Source organism: Nicotiana tabacum, chromosome 8, assembly GCF_000715075.1.
Source record: "Nicotiana tabacum cultivar K326 chromosome 8, ASM71507v2, whole genome shotgun sequence".
In the NCBI taxonomy this organism is placed as follows: Eukaryota; Viridiplantae; Streptophyta; class Magnoliopsida; order Solanales; family Solanaceae; genus Nicotiana; species Nicotiana tabacum.
Window position 1 is genome coordinate 131,223,586 of NC_134087.1, and position 23,112 is coordinate 131,246,697.

A 23,112-nucleotide genomic window follows, 5' to 3' on the forward strand; every position below is an offset into this window, starting at 1 on the left:
TACATAATTTTAACAATGATAACTGTTATCTCTGTTGGGACCACAGTGACCACACCCACTTTTCCAGCCAAATGCACTATTGATCATTCTGGAATTTCTTTTTAATTCATTTTGGTTCAATTTCTAATTCCTTTTTGGTGTCGTATTCGTTCCCAATTAAAAGAAGGTTTCGGAGTTTTGCCTAACTTTTATAAAATGCTCATTTTGGTTGTTGTTGGTGTTGACTGTGATCTTAGAAGACAAAGGGAGCAGCTGTTTTGACAAGAAAAAGAAGAGAGGAGAGAGATTCAGAGTGACCTAGAAATGAAATTCTTTATAGGGGAAAAGACATGAGTACCTATAAAAGTGAAACTATTTACCCTGCCCTACCCATTAAAGAATTCTACCCACTAAATAATTATAATCTCCTACCCATTTAATAAATAAACGGGAATATCAAAATAATACCCCACACTAAATGCCCTACCTATAAAAAGCGCAAAAGCTGCTCAAAATTTCATAAAATCAGCGCACAAAATTGAGATTTCCACCGATATTCCCTAATTTGAAGATCACTAAGTGTGAAAAAACAGATCGAAGATGTTGATTCGCATCTTCTTTTCGGATTTTGATTTCGCTGTTGTTTTGATTTTGATTTCGGAGCTAAACTTCTGAATTTTAGCTGAAAATTCTAATCTAGGTTTGGTGATCTAGAGGTTTGATTTCGAAAAATCTGTTGCAGCTATATACTGTTGAAATTTCGAACACTTTTGATTTCGAACACTGTTGAAATTTGCATTGTTGAGATTCAAGACATAAAAGTGATTATAACTTCATGTGAGTATATAATTGTACGGATTTTTGTGTGTGTTTTTTATCAATAAAACATGATACATAACTGTATTTGTATTATAAACAGGTATGTCCTTGAATGCGTGGATGAAAGATGCACTTGGAGACTTAAAGCATCAAGCCTGCGAGCATCAAATCTTTTCAAAGTGACGGATTTCAATTATGTCCACAGTTGTTTAACTGATAAGAGATTTTGTTCACAAAAGCAAGCTGTCTCAGCTTTTGTTGCAGCTGTGGTACAAGATAAACTTGTTGACCCGAAAACCATATATATACCAACAGATATCCAGAGAGACATCCAAAAAGCATATGGTATGGACTTAAGCTACATGCAAGCTTGGAGATCAAAAGAAAAAGCAATGCAATTATTGAGACGATAACCAAGTGAATCATACAAGAAAATGCCAACATATCTTTATATGTTAGAGTACGCTAAGCCAGGATCAGTGACACAACTACACACTGAAGGAGATATGAGCTTCTTGTATGCATTCATAGCTATATATGCATTGATTAGAGGATGGGTCTATTGTAGGCCAACACTTATAGTTGATGGAAGTTTTTTAAAGTCATTATATAGAGGGACCATACTCACGGCTTCCACGCAAGACACAGAGGGTAAGAATACAATCCAATTACATTCAGTTAAAGAAACAAAAAATATTTTCAAATATTATATGATACCAGTATGGTATACAAGTATACCAACAGAGTATATAGTTGTTTTGCTACACACCTGCGCGTACCTATAACTATACTACTATATGAAATGCTAAATTAATATTTTGTGTACAATCCAATTACATTCAGTTAAAGAAACAAAAAATATTTTCAAATATTATATGATACCAGTATGGTATACAAGTATACCAACAGAGTATATAGTTGTTTTGCTACACACCTGCGCGTACCTATAACTATACTACTATATGAAATGCTAAATTAATATTTTGTGTACAATCCAATTACATTCAGTTAAAGAAACAAAAAATATTTTCAAATATTATATGATACCAGTATGGTATACAACACCTGCACCTACCTATGACTATACTACTATATGAAATGCTAAATTAATATTTTGTGTACAATGCAATTACATTCAGTTAAAGAAACAAAAAATATTTTCAAATATTATATGATACCAGTATGGTATACAAGTATACCAACAGTGTATATAGTTGTTTTTCTACACACCTGCACGTACCTATGACTATACTACTATATGAAATACTAAATTAATATTTTGTGTACAATCCAATTACATTCAGTTAAAGAAACAAAAAATATTTGCAAATATTATATGATTCCAGTATGGTATACAAGTATACCAACAGAGTATATAGTTGTTCTGCTACACATCTGCACCTACCTATGACTATACTACTATATGAAATGCTAAATTAATATAGTGTGTTGTAATTGATATTTTGTTCTTTGGGTTTACAGGACAAATTCTACCCCTTGCATATGCAATTGTTGATTCGGAAAATGATGCATCGTGGGAATGGTTCTTCGTGCAGTTCAGAGAAACCTATGGACAAAAAGAGGGAATGTGCATTGTATCAGACATGCATGATGGTATATGGAAAGCAACTTCAATTGTCTATCCAGAAGTCCCTCATTGTGCATGTATGTTCCATCTGTGGAACAACATAAAGACAAACTTCAGGAAGAGCCAAAAACAAATCAAAGAAGTATATTTTGCGTTAGCAAGAGCATACACTGTTGAAGAATTCAACAGGCATATGGCAGAGTTAGAAGCTATTGATAGTAAAGTGAAAACATACCTGATGGATATTGGATATGATAAATGGTCTCAGGCGCATTCCAAGGCAAATAGAACCATGACCATGACATTGAATATTGCGGAATCAGTAAATGCAGCAAACAAGCACGCAAGAGACCTCCCAGTTGTGAATTTGCTTGACTTTATGACAACATTGATTCAAAAATGGAATTACACCAATCGGAAGGATGCAGTGGAATCATTTATGAAGATTGGTGCAAAGTATGAAAAAATATTGGCAGATAATACTATCTTATCACAGACGATGACGGTATGCATTTTCAAAATCATAAAAACACTGCATGTACTGTATTTTTACTTTTTTACCTTAGTGATTTCACTAAACAACTGAATATTGTTATTTAAGAAATACTATTACTTCATATAGCTAATGACTTTTCTTAATTAAAATTATACTAGGTGTTGCCATCAACTGAATTCTTACATTTAGTAATTGATGGCCAAACAAGAAATGTGGTGCGCCTACATGAAAGAAACTGTACTTGTGGGAGGTTTCAGCTAGACGATATTCCATGTCCACATGCAATGGCAGTTATACAAAAATTCCATATGGATTCATACAAGTATTGCTCGGATTACTACAACATAGACTACTTGCTGAAAACAAATGAGATACCAGTAAATCTATTGCCTGATGAAACAACGTGGCAAATTCCAGAAGATGTCTCTTCGCAGGTGGTACTGCCACCAAAAGGAAAAATCAAACCAGGAAGACCTAAAAAGAAGAGAGGCATAGGAGGCTGGGAAGGAAATACAGTTACATGTGCACTATGCGGGAGAAAAGGACACAACCAGAGAACATGCCGAAATATTCCAAAGAGAGATTGATATAATGCTTCAATGTTTTTATAGAACTCATATATCGTAGAATCATAGCATTTGAATTGCAAAAAAATAAAATGCATTTCTTGCACTAGACATATATTTGGTATGATGATTCTTTGAGAAATTACTTTTTGGCAACAAATTTATATGGCTACTTGTATTTTCAATAAGAATCTATTTATTTTCTATTTTAGTATATAAAAGTGGGATGCATTTACATCTAGTTGTTGCAGGAAAAAAGATGCTAAAATATATATGTGATACCCAAGTGGTATATCTGTATACCTTATTGGTATATCTGTATATCTTATTAGTATCAAAATATGTGCAGAAATAGAAGGGGTGCTGCAAATGCAACATTTGTACATACTTTGTTAACAAAATGGGCACGTTTTGCAGCTCATGTTTGTATTGAAGTATAACAAATTTGAAGCCATTTGCATGCAGTTATTGTACATCATCAGGTACATTAATACAATGTGATACCCAAATGTTATATTTGTATACCTCGCTGGTATATAGTGGTATTGCACTAATATGGCTAAAATACAGAAATACAAATGGTGCACCGGATACAATGTGATGCCCAAAATGCGCACGCTTTGGAACTCATGTCAGTACTTACATCTAGTTGCTGAAGGAAGAAAGGTGAGTCAAATACAACGTGATACCCAAATGGTATATCAGTATACCTGATTGGTATATAGTTCTACTACACTGATACACCATCTATGCTAAAACTACAGATGAAGATTAAAGCTTAGACCAACATCACATTCGAAAGCAGGTCATTTAACTTCTGTCACAACTACTTTGTATGTTGTTGGAAGTGTTCGCTTCATCTGCCCCTAATTTTCACTTTCAGAATCCATTAAACCTTACCCTCTAGCAAAGGAATGGACCTCGACATCCTAATAAACCAACAAATTTATGGAAAAAGCCTAAGAAAAGCCTAATAAAACAAGCTGAAATCAGAAACAAAATCAGCAAAGTTTCAGCATCAAGAGAGATAACTAAACTGATAACCCCCATGTACTTGAAGAAATCTATACCATATATTCTGAACCAGAATAATTAAATATGACAAAAGAAACATTAGTAGTTGGAAATATTTTATAAAGGCACAAGTTTCCTACAGTCTTGAATCAGCAGAAGGTCATTTACTACTAATAATACCATACTTCACCAAAAACTATTAAAATCCTGCAAAGTTTTCATGATACGATTAACTAAAACCAAAAAAAGACCTATACTACTTCTTGCGTTTCTTTCCACGAGTCTTTTTAGGTGCTACTGGAGCCTCAGATTCACTTGATTCGCCATGCAACTGCTTGTTCCTCACATAGTGCCACAACAGTATACCAAACCTAGCTAGAAGACCATCCACATCAAAATTGGCAACAGGGATTAGAAGATCTTCAATAATATACTCAGCAAAGCAAGCAACATATACTCCACAATCTCTGAAATAAAACAAATGAATAGACTATAAAAATCAATTAGAAGTGAAAATGTTAATATGAATGAGGAAAACAAAGTAAAAAAAAGTAACTATTCTTACGAATTTTGCTGTGTTGGCAGATTTGTAATCAGTTCAATCTCAAAAGGATCAGTCAACTTCTTTCCCATGTGCAGACCATTTTCTACTACAATGTCACTTCTTTGGTTATAAAATTCAATACTAACTAGAAATAGGAGGGTCAACACAGCATAAGCCTCTGCCACCTTTTGAATAGCTTTTTTGTGCTTTCGACTACGTAGCGAGTCATATACGTAAAAACATCTCTTGTGGAATGACACACACCCTAATATCCAATGCCAAATTTCTGCCAAATTAATTGGAAAAATGACATGATCAACCTGGTGCCATGGAGTGTTGCAATGCATCCTAAATGCTTTCATGTACTCCATGATATCATCTGATCTATCAATCAAATGATCTTGTTTCCCACCTTTTACAAATTCTGTGAAAACCCTTTGAATGATATTATTAAAAAGAGTATCTGTAGTTGTTACTTTGATTGGCATATTAATTCCATATTTCGCCTTCTTCCTAAGATAGTAGAATATAATATTCAAGTGATGCAAAAAAGAGAGGAAGAAAACATGACTACCACTAACAATATGAATGAACTACTACAACAACAAAAATAAAAACCAGTACACATACCGAACTAGAGAACAGCCTGCCATAGTTTAAGGTATGGAAAAACGTCTTATCATCAATCTGTTCAACTTTAAAGTCAAAACAAGGCTCTAGCTTTTGATCACCAGGTAAATACACTTCCCTATTTTGTATAAAAGAAGATATGGATAAGGAATATAACAACAAACATTAAGAAAAAATGAAAACAAAAGTACATGGAAACGAATACGCACTCTCCCAATTGCATGTTTGCTTCAACAAAGTTTGAGAATGCAGTCGTAAGCTTAAAATCAACAGTCTCTGAAATGTCATTTACAAATGGAAATCTTCCTTTGATAACCTTCGAGGATCCCCCAACTGCACTAACACCAGATTGCCAGTCATTCCTATACGATGACTGTTTTACAGCTGCGGGGCGCCTTCTCCGTGCGAAAACTGCAGGAGTAGTTTCAACGTCTGTTTGTATCTGGACAATACTTCTTGATACCGACTGATCATGCTTAGACTTATTTACAGCACGAGTTATCAGTTCATTTCCAGATTGATTTACATTACGTCTCCCTCCTTGTGTAATGGCAGCAAGTAGATCAAGTTGAGAATCAGTATATTCAAAATCAGAATCCAAGTGAAGATCACCCTCGTGTTGACATGGAGCTTAAATTAGAAAATGCTAGTGAATAAATAAATATACAAAGTTAAGAAATTTAGAAAAAAAGAATGAAAAGTTATATATAGAAGACATTACCAGAAGGCAAATTCACATTACTGCCACCAACATCCACTTGACCAACACCATCAACCCGACATGCTGAACACATAAAAACATTATCAGCATCACTACTTAAATAAAAATTAAAAAACTATCAAGAACCTATCATTTACATACTAACTACAGAATTAGTAACATCAACATCGTACCCTGTGGAGCAGTATTAGACTCAATAACAACATCTGCTCGTGTCTGTACAGGGATTCCTGATGGCAGCAGAGCAGGACCCGACTTTTTAACATCATGAGATGACTGCTTATATGTTGCTTGTTGTGTAATGGCGATGATTTGATCAATAGCAGATGCAGACAGTTTAAAGTTAGAATCTAAGCCAAAATCATCATTAACTACACCATCACTTGCTGTGACGTTCTTCATATTGACACCAGTGGCACCTCCGTCTTGACCAACCCCACCAAAACCAGATACTAAACATATAAAAGTATAAGCAAGAGTACTATTTTCAAAAAACAACAAAAAAAAAATCAGTCAAATCTGTGATTTACATACTAGAAGGCGCTTTGGGCGTGCTATCTCCAAGAACTACAGGATCATTCCCAACGTGGCCACTTTCAAACTAGTCCTAATCATTATGTATCTCACGAAAGTCAGGATCATTATCCTGTTGCTTATGCTGAAAATGAGAAACTAACAATTTTAGTATTATGTATATTACAAGAATACTATGTGCACTAAAAGTAAAGAATGGAATAGTATCCTATAAGCATATATTGCATCTTTGAACAATATACTATAGCATTATATTATATAAAAGATCAATACCGCTGAATTTTTCTCTGGTTTCATTGACTGTCTACCAATAGCTGCAAGCACCTCCTCAAACTTGGTCTCTACAAAAAGCTTCAAAGCTTGTAACTCCTTCATTACCTCAGCATTGGTAGGTTGAAAATCACCTCCAGTACTTTCATGCATACTTTGTATCTTTGGTAATTGAGTGCCAAAAACCTGAAAGCTATCGGGCTGACTGTCAGTGCACTCAACTTCAATTTCAAAGTTTAGACCACGCACATCAAATAGTTGCTTCTCATCATCAGTTGGGTTTTAGCTGCAATTATTAAGCACACTAGTTAGAAATAGAAATGATAATAAAGTATGGAAAGATAAAAGATCCCTATTACCATATGATACCAATATAGTATACATGTATACCAACAGGGTATATCACTGAACTGGGATATAGTATACATGATACCAATATAGTATACATGTATACCAACAGAGTATATCACTGAACTGGGATATTGCTACAACTGTGACTAAACTACTGTACCAAAATATTAAGAGAGGCAATAAAACTATGAGAAAATTACCTGCTCGCGTTGCAAGCTACACATTTGCAAAGCAACTTGCTCATTCGGTATTTGACCCATGACTAACCAATTCAAAATTCGTGGAAGTTTGTTTCCAAGATGATCAGCAAAGTGACCATCCAAACTTGGGCAGCATCCATACAACCAAGTCTGTAAAGCCAACGGGAAGCCAGCGAGTCTATAAAAAGAAGGCTTATCTTGAAACTTGTTAGAACACGAGTCAATTGTAGCTTTATAAACTTCTATACCCCAGGGATAATTATTAAAATCACCGCACTCAACCAAGTCAATGTAAGACCGTGAAATAACCTTTGTTTTGAGTTGAGAAAGTAAGAAGCTGTTCACAAAATAAAGAACTGCTATCTTCAACGCATCATCATCTGTTTCCCATTTCTTCTTCTTAAAACAGTCTGCTAGTTGGGCAAATGTCACGGATGCAGTCCCAAAATATTTTGAAATCAACCTATTCTCTGCTATGCTCTCTATACTTGTATCACCCTTACATTTCAACCCAGTAACAAGTGCAAATTCACCCAAGCCAAAGCGCAACCTAGAATCATTCACTACAAACAACATCTAATTTTTCACCTCATGATGTACTTCTCTAATAAGAAAATGGTGCATAACCCGAATCTGCACAATAACTGGTGGCAGATCCAAAAAATAGCCAAAGCATGTTTTTTTAAACAGTCGAAGTTGCCTCTTTGATAAATTCGCTTTCAATTGGTGAATAACATGGCAGTTGGTATCCCAATCAACCTTTGGTTTATAATCTAAGTCCATAGGCACAATGAAATCCCAACACTGCAAAACATGTTCATATAAAATAATTTCAGAAATAGAATTCACTTAAAATGCAACTAAACCAACTAAAAATATTACAACTACCATACGATACCAACACGACATATAACTATACAAGCAAGGTATACAATTCTACTGACTAATTTTCGGCAACTACAAATTTTACTTATAAGGAAACAAAAGGAAAATAGTTTGGGAATAATTTGCAGCAATACTAAGTGACCATCAATGCATAAACTTACTTTAAGTTGTTTCATTTGAAGATGCATATTCAATATTACTAGGGAGGGAAAGCCAAAAGAAACTTAACTATTAAATCTACAGTATCCGGAAACTATTCTATCAAATACATATTTTAGAGGATAGTAGCAAATACTTTTCATCTTGCATATTCTTGAGATTACTAAGGAAGTAAAAGAATAGCATAAACTTACATCAAATTGCACTACAAGATAGCTAATATTCGACAAGGAACTTATGCTACAGTACCAGCGCTTCTCGCCCATTGACCCCATCCACACAATGCCACATATAAAGAAAAGCTTATTCTGCACTCCTAACTTACACGGTCCCATTCCTTCCATGCTTCTCTCCACCACTGTCAACTAGCTAAATACTAAATCATGTACAAAATCGTCTAATGCAAAGCTGAAAATCAGAAATCACACAGAGCAGCTCTGGCTTCAATAAATATGGTTGACTACAACAACTACTGAATCAGTGACCCTTTTTAAACCTCAAGCAGAACATTAATTTAATCTGTCTATATTGATTCAAAAACATTGAGAAACTAATAGCAAAGACAAATATGCCATCCAAAATTAACAAGCTCATTATTGCAAATTAACTGGTCTGTACAATATACTAGAAAAGATCACTCAATTCCTTCACGCTCAAACACAATGTATACAAAATGATATCTTTTACTTCTTCTAAGCAGAATGATAGGCCTAAATTTTGCTAATATCACAGAAACATACACATAGAACAACTCAAATGAACTTCACCCAAAAACTCAAAATTCGCTGGTACTTGATTTTCTCTTAGTTAATCATCTAGTGATGGATTTTGACAGCTATAAACACTATTACGTCGCACTGAACATTGATGAAACGGATAGCTGGAATAAACAGATAAATGGAAATCCTAATAAATTTACAACAGTTCTCTTAAATGTACAGAATGAACTTGAAGAAATATAATTCACTTAAAATTAACACAACTAACTATAACTATAATATAATACAAAAGCATAACAGGAAATCAAAAAATAACAATGTACTATACATTAAAAATCTCAAAGATCATAATTGTAAGAAATTACCTTCTTGGGTGCGATACCAATTTTTTTCTTCTTTAACTGAGAATCATCGCTACAATCAACATCTACTTGTTGAGTCTCTATTTTAGGCACGGATTCACGTCGGCTTCCCCCTAACTCAGAATCCTCAACAACTTTACCTTTTCCCTTATCAGTCACAGGAACACCTCCTATGACTGGTTCGGAATTTGTGTCGGGTAATGACAGGTAGGGAGTTTCATCGACTGACGAAGCATTAATATTGTTGCCTTTTCCACCCTCTAATTCTACATTTTCAGTTGTGTTTTCAACATGACTACTGCTAGGGTTACGACTAAATAGAGACTGAGAATCAGAAAATAAGGAAAAACTAGGAACAGACATGGCTGAGGCAACGGATTCAGCAGCTACTTGTGTTGAAGAATGATATTGTCCACGGTGCCACCATCTACGCGCACAATGCTTCCGACCCATAGAGAAAACAATAACCCATAGACATTGATTCACAAAAGTACAAAGGAAAACACAAAAATCCTATGATTTTGAAAACCCACTTTCACTAAAATGTACTTTCAGAAGCAAAAATATCACCCAAAAATAGGTACTAGACGAAGAGATAGAACGGAATCGGAAAAAAAAATTAAAAAGTCGAATGTGGGTGAATTTTGCGTTCTCATCGGTTGGCTATGGAGATTTGGAAACTATACTCTAGTCTACTTGTTAACTGTTAAAGAACGAAGAAAAGCGTGAGAAGCTTGTGCCGGGTGAAATAGGTGGGCTGGATCGAAGATAAGGAGAGATGGGTAGATTGGGCCGACTGGGTAAGCAGGGTAAATAGTTTGGGCATTGATATTAAAAGGTAAATAGTTTAGGCTTAATAGGTATAAAGTGAGATTTTCACTTCTTTATAGGCGTTGATAACATCTAGAAGCGGCTTAATAGAAGGTGTGGCCTAAAGTTAAACCTTAATAGAAAATCTTAAGTTTTTAAATAATTTTTTGTAAGTTACTAGAACTGTCTTGCATGAACGTCGATCGGTTATTCATTTCCTTATGCCTAGCTTCCACCAACGAAAATATCAGTTAACTATACTAACAAAAACTTAGGTAATATCTTAAGAAAAATTTAACTTAATTGCAATGTTTTTTCACTATGTTCATCATCTAATCATCCCAAATTTCTACTACTAAGTAGAATGTTAAAATAATTTTATACATTTTAAATAGTTTAGTTCTATTTTGAAATAAAAAAAAAACTTGATGCATTATGTATAAGAAATAATCAATTCTAAAAAAAATTCAAGATAAAGATACATAGTTTCATTAATATCATCATCAAATTGCTTCTCTCTTCTTAGTCTATGTTTATAAATTCAAGTTCATTCAACTGATGAAGTAAATTACATTCCAACAATAGAAGCATAAAATTTGGAATCATTTTATTACTGATAACTTTATAAAAATATATAATAATAAATAATAGGAGAAAAAAAAGGAGCATTTCAAGATTGGGGCCTAAAGCAATGGCTTTAAGCCTTATATATCCTTCGGCTGGCCCCGGTAACATCTTGTTCTCCAATCTAAACAATGGAGATCGTGCTAGGAGATTTTTAGCTACATATATTGAGCCACAAATATTAATAAAGATACAACAATATTAAGGAGTCAATGCTGGGATCTGGTCTTTCATTCTGTTGCTACTTTGTTCTTCGATGCCTTGGAGTAAATAAAGGCGGCTATACACTTAAGAGTAAATTGTGTTTTAGGGTTTGCAAGTGTATTTAATCCATTGTCTCATGTTGGTAACATATAAGTGAGGTCACTAGGATGATGCAAGCAACTGTCCGGTCCAGAGCATGCTTCAACAGTGAGTGCTGCACTGTTTCGTCTGCAGTGCAGCAACTTTAACAGATGTAAAGAGTTGACTTGTACTGTGATCGGAGGCACTGATAACCATCTGTTCCATCTGTCATTCCCTTAGCTGATTTTATTGGAACTTGTTCCAGACACATGTGACTTATTGTTTTGAGCACAAAGAGGTTTTGTATCAGGTTCTCTATCCGATTCTCATATGAAGATTATTAAATCATCAAAACAAAAAGGCACATAACTTATCAATTTCCCCTTTTTTGATGATGACAAACTTAGAATTAAAATTATCCTTGAGAACTAGATCTCCATATTTCCCCCTGCAAATTAGCTATTTTCTCCCCTGCAGATTAGCCTTATTCCCTCTGAGAACTCGTTTCTCCCCTTCAATTTTCTTTTTGTTAACCTAATAATTGCTCAATTTTGACACAGAAAAATAAGAACAACCCACTGAAAAAGTCCATCAAGCTTTCCTGCCGTCGGTGACCAAAATTTCAAAAGAAAGGAAAATGACGCAGAACTCTTTATACAAAGGCATTTTAAATAAAAATGGGAAATGAAGGAGTACTATCTTTCCATTCAAATCAACAAGAACTTGTGATTTTAAATAAAGGTAGAGTTGAACTTTTTTTTTTTTTTTTTGAAAATTTGCGCACTGGATAACTTGCTCACTATGCAATAGCTCGTAAATTACACAAGAGATGCAAAATATACTGGGCAAGCCTGGTGCAATGAGCACTGACTGAGTAGGTTGTTGATAAGGAGAATTGATCACATGTGTCCCGTGTGGGAACAATGTTTGATCGAACAAATTCTCACTTTTATTTTTCTTTCTTGACAATAACTGTTACCCTGTTGGCACCACACCCACTTTCCAGCCAAATGCGCTAATAATCATTTTCGAATTTCTTTGAAGTTAGTTTGGGTTTAATTTCTGATTCCTTTTCGTTTCCAATTACAAGAAGGTTTGCCTTGAACTTTTATTTATTGTTTTTGGTGTGGGAGTGACGTAAGAAGAGAGAGGAAGATCATTTTTTACCGTAATTTTTTTTTGTGATCATCTTAGCTTGAAATTGCATTTTTGTTAATTTGAGTGTCTTTCTAAATTATTAAAAAATTTGGTCTTTGCCTTACTCCTTAAGCGTAAACAGAATAAATAGTAAGAACAAGGACAACAATTTTTACGTGAAAAATCACTCGGTTTTAAAGGTGCAAAAACTACGATCTACCACGTAGGATTTTAACTTCAACTTCACTAGAATAAATGAGCCAAATGTACTGATTATTGTAAATCAATACCCCCAGAATTATCCAATTCAACTATTTGAATGAATTACAAGCTACTCTAACTTGCACACTCAAACACTTACTCCAACTAATAGATTATGAATGGCATATTGATTACAACTAGATTTCCTAATACACATAAACTAACGGATTCAAGAAGAACACTAAGACTAGTAATCGACTTGAGTGTTGAAAATGTTATTCCACAGCTGACATGCAAAAGGATGATGCCCTCAGTCCATCAGGAAAATATTTAACTTCCCAATACTTCAAGATCTTTGGAAGTCGTGTGCACAATCAACTTCTCATTTGATAGGACTCCTAAAGCTTTAGGGGCTCCACGAATCTTGTGACTCTTGTCAATTACTTATGCGAGCATATATTCTTGGTCAACGGCCCTTAGTACATTAATAGCCTTCTTCTCGCGAACTGGACTATAGTAACTTTGTGCAAAATTTACTGCCTTGTTAGAACTTTCAACAGCTACCTTGAAGACCTGGTTCTTAGCATACTTCAGCAGCCATCTTGAGGACCTGGTTCTTAGCACGCGTTCACAACACCCATTGTTGATCTCCAAACCCCAATTCTCAACAATTTTCTAATTCGTCAACTATTGGATCGAGATGAAATTTTTAATTGGAGTTTCTGAGATCTTGTTCTTCAATTTGAAAAATGTAATCGTGTTTTAGAGGTCTTTAACTACATATTTTGAGCCAAAAACCATAGCTCGATTTTGGGTGATTAAGCGTGGTTTGGTACGAAGGAAAATATTTTCCTAGAAAATGTTTTCATGAAAAATGAATGGTTTTATCATTTATTTTCCCTTATTTGGTTGGTGAGTGGAAAACTTTTCCGGAAAATATTTTTTAGTGTTAGGTTAAAGAGTAGAAAATATTTTTTTTATGTTACTCTCCTCACTCCCCTTCCCCCAAGTCCCCATGTTTCCTTTCTCCTCCCCCCTCCCCCAAGTACTCAACCCCTATTTTCTTCAACAATTTAATTATTCTTCTAAAAATTTACACAAACCCAAAGGAAGTAAGGAACTAATGTGCTGCTTTACTTTTGCAAAACGTTGAAATTTATGATCCATAACTATAAAGAAAATACTTTTTTTTTGGTTGAAAAAGAAAGTATTGTTTCTACAATATGAAAATAAAGTAATTATTTTATTGAAATAAATGAAAATACTTTTTCTAAATCATGAAAAGAAAATACTCATTTTGTTGAAATGAAAGAAAATACTTTTTCTACATCATGAAAAGAAAGTACTTTTTTTTTGTTAAAATGAATTTTTTTTATATCATGAAAAGAAAATACTCATTCGTTGAAATGATAAAAAAAACTATCTATAACATGAAAAGAAAGTACTATTAATAATATTCTTATTTTCTGTTCCTAGACTTTTTGGGGGGTTGGGTTGAGGTGGGGGTGGGTAGTGTGGGGGTGGGGTGGAGGTGGGGGTGGGTAGGTGGAGTATGGGAGTGGGTTGGTGGGGATGGAAAATAGGGTGAGGAAGGTTGAAAAAGCGTTTTGGAAAATATTTTTCCTTTCTCTTGATAGGGAAACTATTTTTCTCCATTTGGAGGAAAATCAGTTTATAAGGAAAATATTTTTCAAAACATTTAAGTCAACCAAACATGGAAAAATTGTAAAACATTTTCTGAAATATGTTTTCCTTCGTACCAAATATACCCTAAGTCTTTCTTATTCTTCACTTGTTTGTTGTTGCTTTTATCGATACCTGTCTCTCTATATCTGTCTCTCTTTACGTGGCACTAGTGTTGTGACCAATTTAGGGGACTTTTATAACGCTCTTTGAAATACTGAAACTTCTATGGATTTGGAGGTCCTATAATTTGTACTATTTGTATATAAAAAGTTTTCCACATAAAATTTGGTATCTCAGATTCTCTTATTATATATATTTTGTTGTTGGAATTCCAAACCTCTCACTTCATTTCTTGAAATGGTAGCGTGTGAGCTGTGTTTTCCTTGATCAAACTGAAACTAATAGCCCATTTACCTAACTTGATAGCGTTGTGTTAGTTGTAAAGCCAAGATCAACATGGTTGTGATTTTGTCATTTCGTTGGCTCAGCGTTTTTGCAGGAATTGTTTGTAGAATTAATTTGATTATGGATGGACCAATTGTTTTGTTCTTACTTTTTGAGGTAAATATCGTTTGAGTGACGTTAGATTCCATACAATTAGTTGAAAAGAAGATAAAAGAAAGGCAACAATAACTTGAACTACATAGGGCTGAACTCAAAATACGAAAGAGCAATTGCTCAGTTGCATCAATTCAGAACAGTGGACAATTGCTAAGATCACACAACGCGCAACTGGCCTTTGAAATTGAGCATAATCCTTGAGATCAACAATTATCTCCAGCTTCATTTAATCGTCTGCTCTCAGGACTCAGGTATATATCCCTTAAATTGCCTTGGATCAATTCAAAATAGTGAAGAATAGACCATTAGTTGCTCAGTTTTTGGTTTCTACTTCTGCTTTGTTGCAGCTAAGAGAACTTTCTTGGACTTCATCACTGCTAATTAAGATATTTCTGAAGTGTGTTAAACTTGGATCTCTCTAGATTGATTTGCGGAGATTACAGCGAGGCAGAGGTAGAAAAGCACAGCAAAATAGGAGAGCATGACACTATCTGTAACCTTGTGACAGAACTTTGAGACATGATCACAAATGGGCATCCATCCCGAATGGCTCTCTCCATATTTCCCCACATATCCAATTGCAGTGGCTGCTGCGCATCCAGCTAGCAGCAGTGCCATCACAATCTGTCCTCACAACAAAATTCCAACATTCACATTACTGCTTCAAATTTATACTGAGTTTATAATAGAAATGTATGGCTTTTACAAGAGTAACAGTTTAACTATTGTATATACTGATACGTGTAAACAAAATATTACACTACTATGTTACCTAGAGATAATTATAAATAAATCGTCCACAAAAAGTATGATTAATAACCTAAAAAGATAAGGAAGCTTACATATTAGTACAACATGTTAAATTATACTGATAGTGTAAAGATAAATAAAATCCAAAGACCATGTGTTTCAAAGTTCTTCGGGGCCTAAGAGAAAAACAAAAAAAAGAAAAAGAAAAAGAAAAAGCTCATACATTCATACTAGCTAGCACCATTATACCAATATCTACCACTTATAGAGCATGTTTGGCCAAGCGGCAAAAATCAGCTTATTTTAAGAAGTGATTTTTTTCTTAAAAGTGCTTTCTCACAAGTACCTTTGGTAAGAAGCAGTTTTGTGTTTGGCTAATTAATTCGAAAAGCATTTCACAGCAGCATTTAGTGTTTGGCCAAACTTTTAAAAACTGCTTCTAAATGTATTTTTCTCAAAAGTGCTTTTCAAAAGCATTTTTTTTTCTTGCAAAAGTCTGCCCATAACACATCAACTTTGAAAAAGAAAAGCACTTTGGAGAAGTTTGCTATGCCCAAACATGCTATTAGCATCTAGCTCTTTTTTTTTCCCTCAAAACTAATCAACAATTAGGGAAATGCATGCATAATGCATTGTAAATGACGTCTAAGTTTAGGCCTCATAATAAGAAAAGAAACAAATCGAGAGACAGCAAATCATTTAATGCCAGTATTGCGTGACGTTACAAGCTTGCAAGTAAAGTATGTTTTTTCCAGACCCCCCAAATGGACTTACATTTACCTTTGAGTCTACATTGATCAAGAAATTTTCCTAGATCTACTAACAATTTATAGTAATAAACACAATGAATAGTACTACTAGAAGATGGATATTCAAGCTATGCAAACAAATTGGGCGTACCAAATCATGAAGAAACATGCAAAAGTAGTTCTTTGGGTCGAGACACTTATGGCTTAAAACAGAGGCAAGAAACAGGGACAAAACAGAGAAGGCACATCCAATGATATTTGCAAAAGCAAAGAACCTGCAGAGAACCATTCAAAACGAAATAAGCAGCAAAATCAGAAGATATTTAATAAAATTCAGAAATTTCAAGGAAAAACCCAAAGATTTGCTTTTTCATATTCTTTACTTGAAAATTGGAGAGTAGCTATATCGAGCATCCATCTCAAGTCCAAATACAGTAACAGTCTGCTTGCTGGTGAGAATAATCCAAGTGGACGCCAATGTGAATGCAGTTGCCAAAATTCTCAGGAAAATTTGGGTCTTCAACAAACATTTGTAAGGTTTCAGTGGTGGGCTTTGCATATTTTTGGCATCTAAACTCTCCATTTTTGGGATCCCAAAATAGTAAAAGGGGTTACAAGAAAAACAAGAATGGAATGAGGATGTACGTAGATGTTGGTGGTGATATTTATACATGGGAGAGAGATTATTCAATCGAATGTCACTTTAAAGACGGGCAGAAAATCTAAGGACGTTTGAAAACTGCTTCCCTATGATTTAAGACGAAGATTAACAAAAATGCATTAATTAATGGTGGAAAATAAAAAGAAATAAGAAATGCACTAATTGGTACCCTCTTCTGTCACTTGAAGTGATATTTTGGCATTTTCCTGTAGTCCATAATATTTGATTTTTTCAAATATCAAGAAAAAATTAACTTCTTATTTCCAAAGTTCTTATTGGTATAAAGAGCCTACAAGCATTTGTTGTATTTTCGATGAACAAATTAAGGTTAATATGGTCAATTACATTATTACATAATGCTAAAAAGTTAATTCCTTAATATGTGTGAAAACAACAAAAAAAATTACTTAAAGTAGACTGGACGAAATAATTACTAAAGTAATTAAGTAAGGGTTACAATAGGATGAATATGTTTTCTCCATATTTAATTAGAGGCCTTGAATTTGAGTTCTGTGGTGAACAAAGTTCTGGTAGAAATAGTTTCTTTTCTTAATGGTATTATGCGGAGCAAATCTGGTTAATCGGGGAACCAGACACTGGGGTGAAAACAAAAACAATTAAGTAGCAGGAAATGAGATTCTAATGGATTTTGGGTACAAGTTAGGACCCGTTAAATTTGTCATTACGGATCTCATGTTTGTTCGCTATATATTGGCCTTCTATTCCGGAATTAGTAATGACTGGGCATTGGTGAATTTAGCCTTCGATTTAGTGGCTGTCAATTTTACTTGTTTAGAGTAAGCATGACTTTGTCTTTACTGATCTTTACTCAAACAGTACCATCTTATCACCAATAAATGGGAATTATAGATAAGAATCGTAGTTTTTCAGTCAGCATAGCTGAAAGTCAAAAAAAAATTTACCACACGATGCAATACACGTAAGCAAAGCAGAACATGAAATTCCAAAGATACCCTCGGAATAAATGTAATTCCAAGAGACACACGAGACGACGGAGAGGAGCTTGGCTTTCCTTTATGTATAGTAGTAAAACAAGTACTCCATAAGTGTTTCATTTTCATACGAAGCTATTCTTCCCTGAACCGAAGAAATCAAATTAGCCAACCAACTAATTTGTGACAAATGGAGAGTTACACGTCCAATCTTTCAGAATTGTCAGATTTCAAACTAATTTTCATTAACAGAATTAGTAATGTTTTCTAACGCCAAAATTTGCAGAAAAGTATAATATGCTAGAAAAGATACTTGGAAAACCTCAACTTATAGAGAGAAGGGAAAAGAGAACGAACTTTACGTTCTACAATTATGGGGTGGATAAAATATTACAAGCTTACTGCAATTTAAAAATTTAAACAAAATGTTAATGAGACATTTGATGGATACTAACCTGACTATTAATATTAAAAAGAGAGACCTATGGCTTGGTGTTATGTTTTGTCACTTCTTTGTTCATGTATATTAGTGCCCTCTAATCAAAAAGAGAATCCAGTACTTCTTGGTTGTGAATATCTGAACTGATTGTTTGCTGTTGACGAATTCTTGTTTAGGCAGTTCATACCATTCATACATAGTGTTTTGATCTAAGATTTCACTTCTTCCATCTTTCAGCAGTAACATATTCTTCCATGAAGCTAAGGTCCAAAATATGAAAGAAACAAGTGTTTCTACGACTCTACCACCTAGTCAATTCTGTTCCACTTAATCCCTCTTTCATGGCCACATATCTTTCCGGCTAAGGAATGAGAAATCTTTCTCCTGTTATATGAATTCAATTTTAATTTCATCCGGGAAAAGCCACCTCTGTCACTACCTCAAAATCTCATCTTAAGGATCGTGATGACACCTATTCCCTAGAACTAGTTAAATTTAACACATGTTGAGATTTAACATAAATAACCAACTTAACTATAAAATATTAACTGATAACTGAAATAACATAGCTGAACCGAACAACAGTCATACAACCCCAAAACCGGTAGTACATAGTCATAAGCTCTACTGAGTACACTAAAATCTCTTAATACAATACTATTCTGGAATGAAAATAAACAGTAGTAATGAAAGACAACAAAAGGTGACTCACAGGCTTGCGAAGGCAATGACAGGTATACCTTGGAGTCTCCGCAACAAATCACAAACAGCTGACTAACGTCCAGCACGCACGGAGGTACCTAGATCTGCACAAAAAATGCAGAAGTATAGTATGTGTACATCATAGTGGTACTCAGTAAGTATCAAGACTAACTTCGGTGGAATAGTGATAAGGTTCAAGTCAAAATACTTATTAATCAAATAACCTGGCAGAATATCAATATAGAGCTAACAACGAAAAATCAAGTAGCAACAAAGGATAATCATGTGATAAATCAGAAAAATAATCAAAATACAAATAAAATACAAGTGATAGCAATTAAGAGATAACAACGACAATGCTACCCAGCAAACCTTTCCGACATAAGAATTACAACCAGAATCACCACGAGGTACCATACCTCAACTATCACAAATCACGAGTCTTAAATCGCAAATCATATACGCATGACACCTCGTGCCCACATTATCGATTACAATTGCACGGACAACTCACGTGTTGCACGGACAACTCATGCGCCAATAACATCAATATCTCGGATCCGCACGGATAACTCACATGTCAATAATAATAATATCTCATATCCACACGGACAACTCAGGTGTCAATAGTAATAATGTCTTAGATCGCACGGACAACTCACGGGCTACTAGTCCAATCCACACACAGAAGGCAGATATACAAGAATACATGCACATGAAAATGGACATTAATATTCATACTCATGGACAAGTATAAATGACATGTTACTGTGTATGCATGTGCAAGTGTACGAACATAGCTGAAACCAACAAGTAATAACATAGATACCGAGTATTACATTGGAAATAACACAACAAAATCAAGTAATATGCATGACACATACAAGGAAGTCACACCACCATACGAACATCATCAATAATATGCCCAGGCCATCACATATCATCCTTGACATAACCCTCATGTATACGTCTTTCACATAATTCAAATAGTACAATTAAACCAAATCATATGGTGTAGTTTCCCCCACACAAAGTTACACCAGATACTTACCTCAGCTAGACAAGATCAACACTCAAAAATGGCTTTTCTGTTAAAATTCACCTCCGCACAACTCAAATATAACAAATAGCGACATAATATCATCAACCAATGCAAGAGTAACAATTTTCAATTAATAAAGTTAAGAACTTTACACAATTACCTAAAAGTCATCAAAAATAAACCACGGCCTGGCCGGTCAAAATACGAGTCCAAAGGTAGAGCTCGACTATCCATAACCCCACGAGTCCATATACGTATTTTGTTTTCAAATCCGAGTCCAATTCGATTCTCAAATTTGAAATTTTTATTTTTCAAAACATAGTAAAAAATTCCCAAAAACTCTCTTCAAATCTCATGATTTTAATGTTAAATCTCATAAATAATCATGTAATATAATTGAAATTGAATCAAAATCGCTTATCCAATAGTTGTATGCGAAAATTCCTCCTCAAAATCGTCTCCTACCTAGTCTAGGATTTTAAAATATGATAAATGAAGCTAATTCCCATTTTTCAGCCCTTTTGTTGAGGTGCATACATTGCAAAAGCGATCTGGGGTCCGCAATTGCAAACCCTCGCAAATGCGGATATTCCATCGCAAATGCAGCACCTGAAAATCCCAAGGAAAGTCACAAATGCAACCTTGACTTTGCATTTGCGAAGTCGGGCCCTTTGCAAAAGCGATCATGAGATCGCAAATGTGGCAGTCCCAACCTAGGAACCCCAATTGCTAATGTGATCCGGAGTTCGCAAAAGCGAACTCTGCAATCCTCAACCATTTCGCAAAAGTGAGAAGAAAATCGCAAATGCGGTGGTCCCAAAGCGAGAAGAAAATTGTAAATGCGGTGGTCGCAAATGCGACCAATTCCTTGCAAATGCGAGAACTGAACACCGGCAAAAATCTTAACATCTCTTAAACTCTCCGAAACGTGTCCGAAACTTACCCGAGCATCCGGGGCTCCATACCAAACATTTACAAAAGTACATAAACATCATACCAATTTGCTCGTGGGATTAAGACACCAAGGTAATATCTGGAACCATGAATCGGACACTAAAACATATAAAAAGCACAATGAACTTCAAGAATTGCTAGAAACACAACCATGCCTCTGATTTTGATCAAATCAACTCGGAATGATACCAAATTTTGCAGACCTATTCCAAGTCACAAATGATAAAATGAACCTATTCCAAGTCCCGAAACTAAAATCTGAACTTGATAGCCATAAAGTAAAACAATGGTCAAATTTAAGGAATTTCTAAGCCTCAAGTGCCAACTTTCGGCAAAACAAGCCAAATCAACTTAGGGACCTCCGAATTCAATTTCGGGCATACAACTAAGTCCAAAATCACTATCCAAATCTAACGGAACCATCAAAACTCCTATCCAAGATCAAATACGCAAAAGTCAAACATGATCAACTCTTCCAACTTAAAGCTTCTAAAATGAATCATCCTTCCAATCAATCTCGAATAGCTCGAAAATTGAAACTGACCATACACGCAAATCATAATACATAAGATGAAACTACTCAAGACCTCAAACCACCAAACTGAATGTTAAAGCTAAAAATGACCGGTCAGGTCGTTACATTCTCCCCCTCTAAACAAACGTTCGTCCTCGAATGTGCCAAGAGTCATTCCAAAGTCATCAAATCTATGTATAAGCTCACCATATGAATACACACGAGTGATGCCACATAACCCCAATCCACATAAGCTCAATAACACCATCTCGACCGAAGATTATCCCTTTCACCCATATCGATAAGTTTAGAACAAAATTTCAACATCCGATCATCCCCTAAAGACCCGATTACCACATAAACACACTGTATAATCCTCAACTATATGCACAACTCATGCATACATTCACAAGTTATAACCACACGACATAACACATAACACATATGCCCATAACAATAATTCTGACCACAATAGCTGCCCATTACCAAACTTTAGTACCGATAAATAGCCTCATAACGACTAGAGCCTTGTTCTAGACCTTCACAACATTGCTAATGATGTAAGAACCATGTGAAATTCATAACTACTCACTCGACCAACAAGCCACACCCAACGCCACCTAGGCACATACATTGCAATCCAAACCCAACAACTACAACTTGAATATGACTAAATATGGAAAGAGACACACATGAGAGAAGTATAAAACATGTATAACATGTACAACTCCCTTTCTCTACCATACAAGTAATCCGTCCCACAAGGAAGAAGCAAGACACACGCAACAACTACAACAAATCTTACCCTAACACAACCCCACAACGGCACATGGCCCAGTCCAAACTTATCGATCACAAAGAACACAAGGTTCTCATCCTCAAATCGGAATCACAAGTAAGATAAACATCCCAACAACCAAAAATCTTCTACTAACTCAATCCCATAGAACAAAACCACAACACGTAACAGACTTCCCATACCTGTACAGAACCCAAATCACAAGTCATGGTCAAATCATCCAGAAATCACATAAAAAATTACCGTATTAAGTAATAAAAAGTCCACCCTAGTATTATAACCCTCAATAGTGACCAAACCAGAATGATAAATGCGGCCTACCACAATAGAGCTCACAGCAGGTGAAGACAAATAAATAGAGTACAATAATCACGAAACATATCCATGTGTGAAGCAAGGTAGGATGAC

The 23,112-nt window shown here is 34.9% G+C and overlaps 3 protein-coding genes across 3 annotated transcripts; 1 reads left to right on the forward strand and 2 right to left on the reverse strand.

The window, feature by feature from the left end:
- The first annotated feature begins 195 nt into the window (after nt 1–195).
- On the forward strand, nt 196–3,469 carry LOC142163312 (uncharacterized). The gene is made up of 4 exons (XM_075220585.1): nt 196–254; nt 899–1,143; nt 2,281–2,891; nt 3,041–3,469. The coding sequence occupies exons 1-4, from the start codon at nt 196–198 to the stop codon at nt 3,467–3,469; spliced, it is 1,344 nt and encodes a 447-aa protein (XP_075076686.1).
- Nucleotides 3,470–4,718: 1,249 nt separating this feature from the next.
- LOC142163314 (uncharacterized) lies at nt 4,719–10,290 on the reverse strand. The gene is made up of 11 exons (XM_075220586.1): nt 9,841–10,290; nt 8,413–8,516; nt 7,713–8,262; nt 7,165–7,422; nt 6,985–7,015; nt 6,531–6,809; nt 6,358–6,420; nt 5,846–6,266; nt 5,680–5,754; nt 5,028–5,519; nt 4,719–4,929 (listed from the first exon to the last, which is right to left on the reverse strand). The coding sequence occupies exons 1-11, from the start codon at nt 10,288–10,290 to the stop codon at nt 4,719–4,721; spliced, it is 2,934 nt and encodes a 977-aa protein (XP_075076687.1).
- Nucleotides 10,291–15,385: 5,095 nt separating this feature from the next.
- Nucleotides 15,386–17,968, reverse strand: LOC107804830 (CASP-like protein 1F2). Its single transcript, XM_016628767.2, has 3 exons — nt 17,024–17,968; nt 16,792–16,915; nt 15,386–15,765 (listed from the first exon to the last, which is right to left on the reverse strand). The coding sequence occupies exons 1-3, from the start codon at nt 17,311–17,313 to the stop codon at nt 15,544–15,546; spliced, it is 636 nt and encodes a 211-aa protein (XP_016484253.1). The 5' UTR covers nt 17,314–17,968; the 3' UTR covers nt 15,386–15,543.
- Between the last annotated feature and the right edge of the window lie 5,144 nt (nt 17,969–23,112).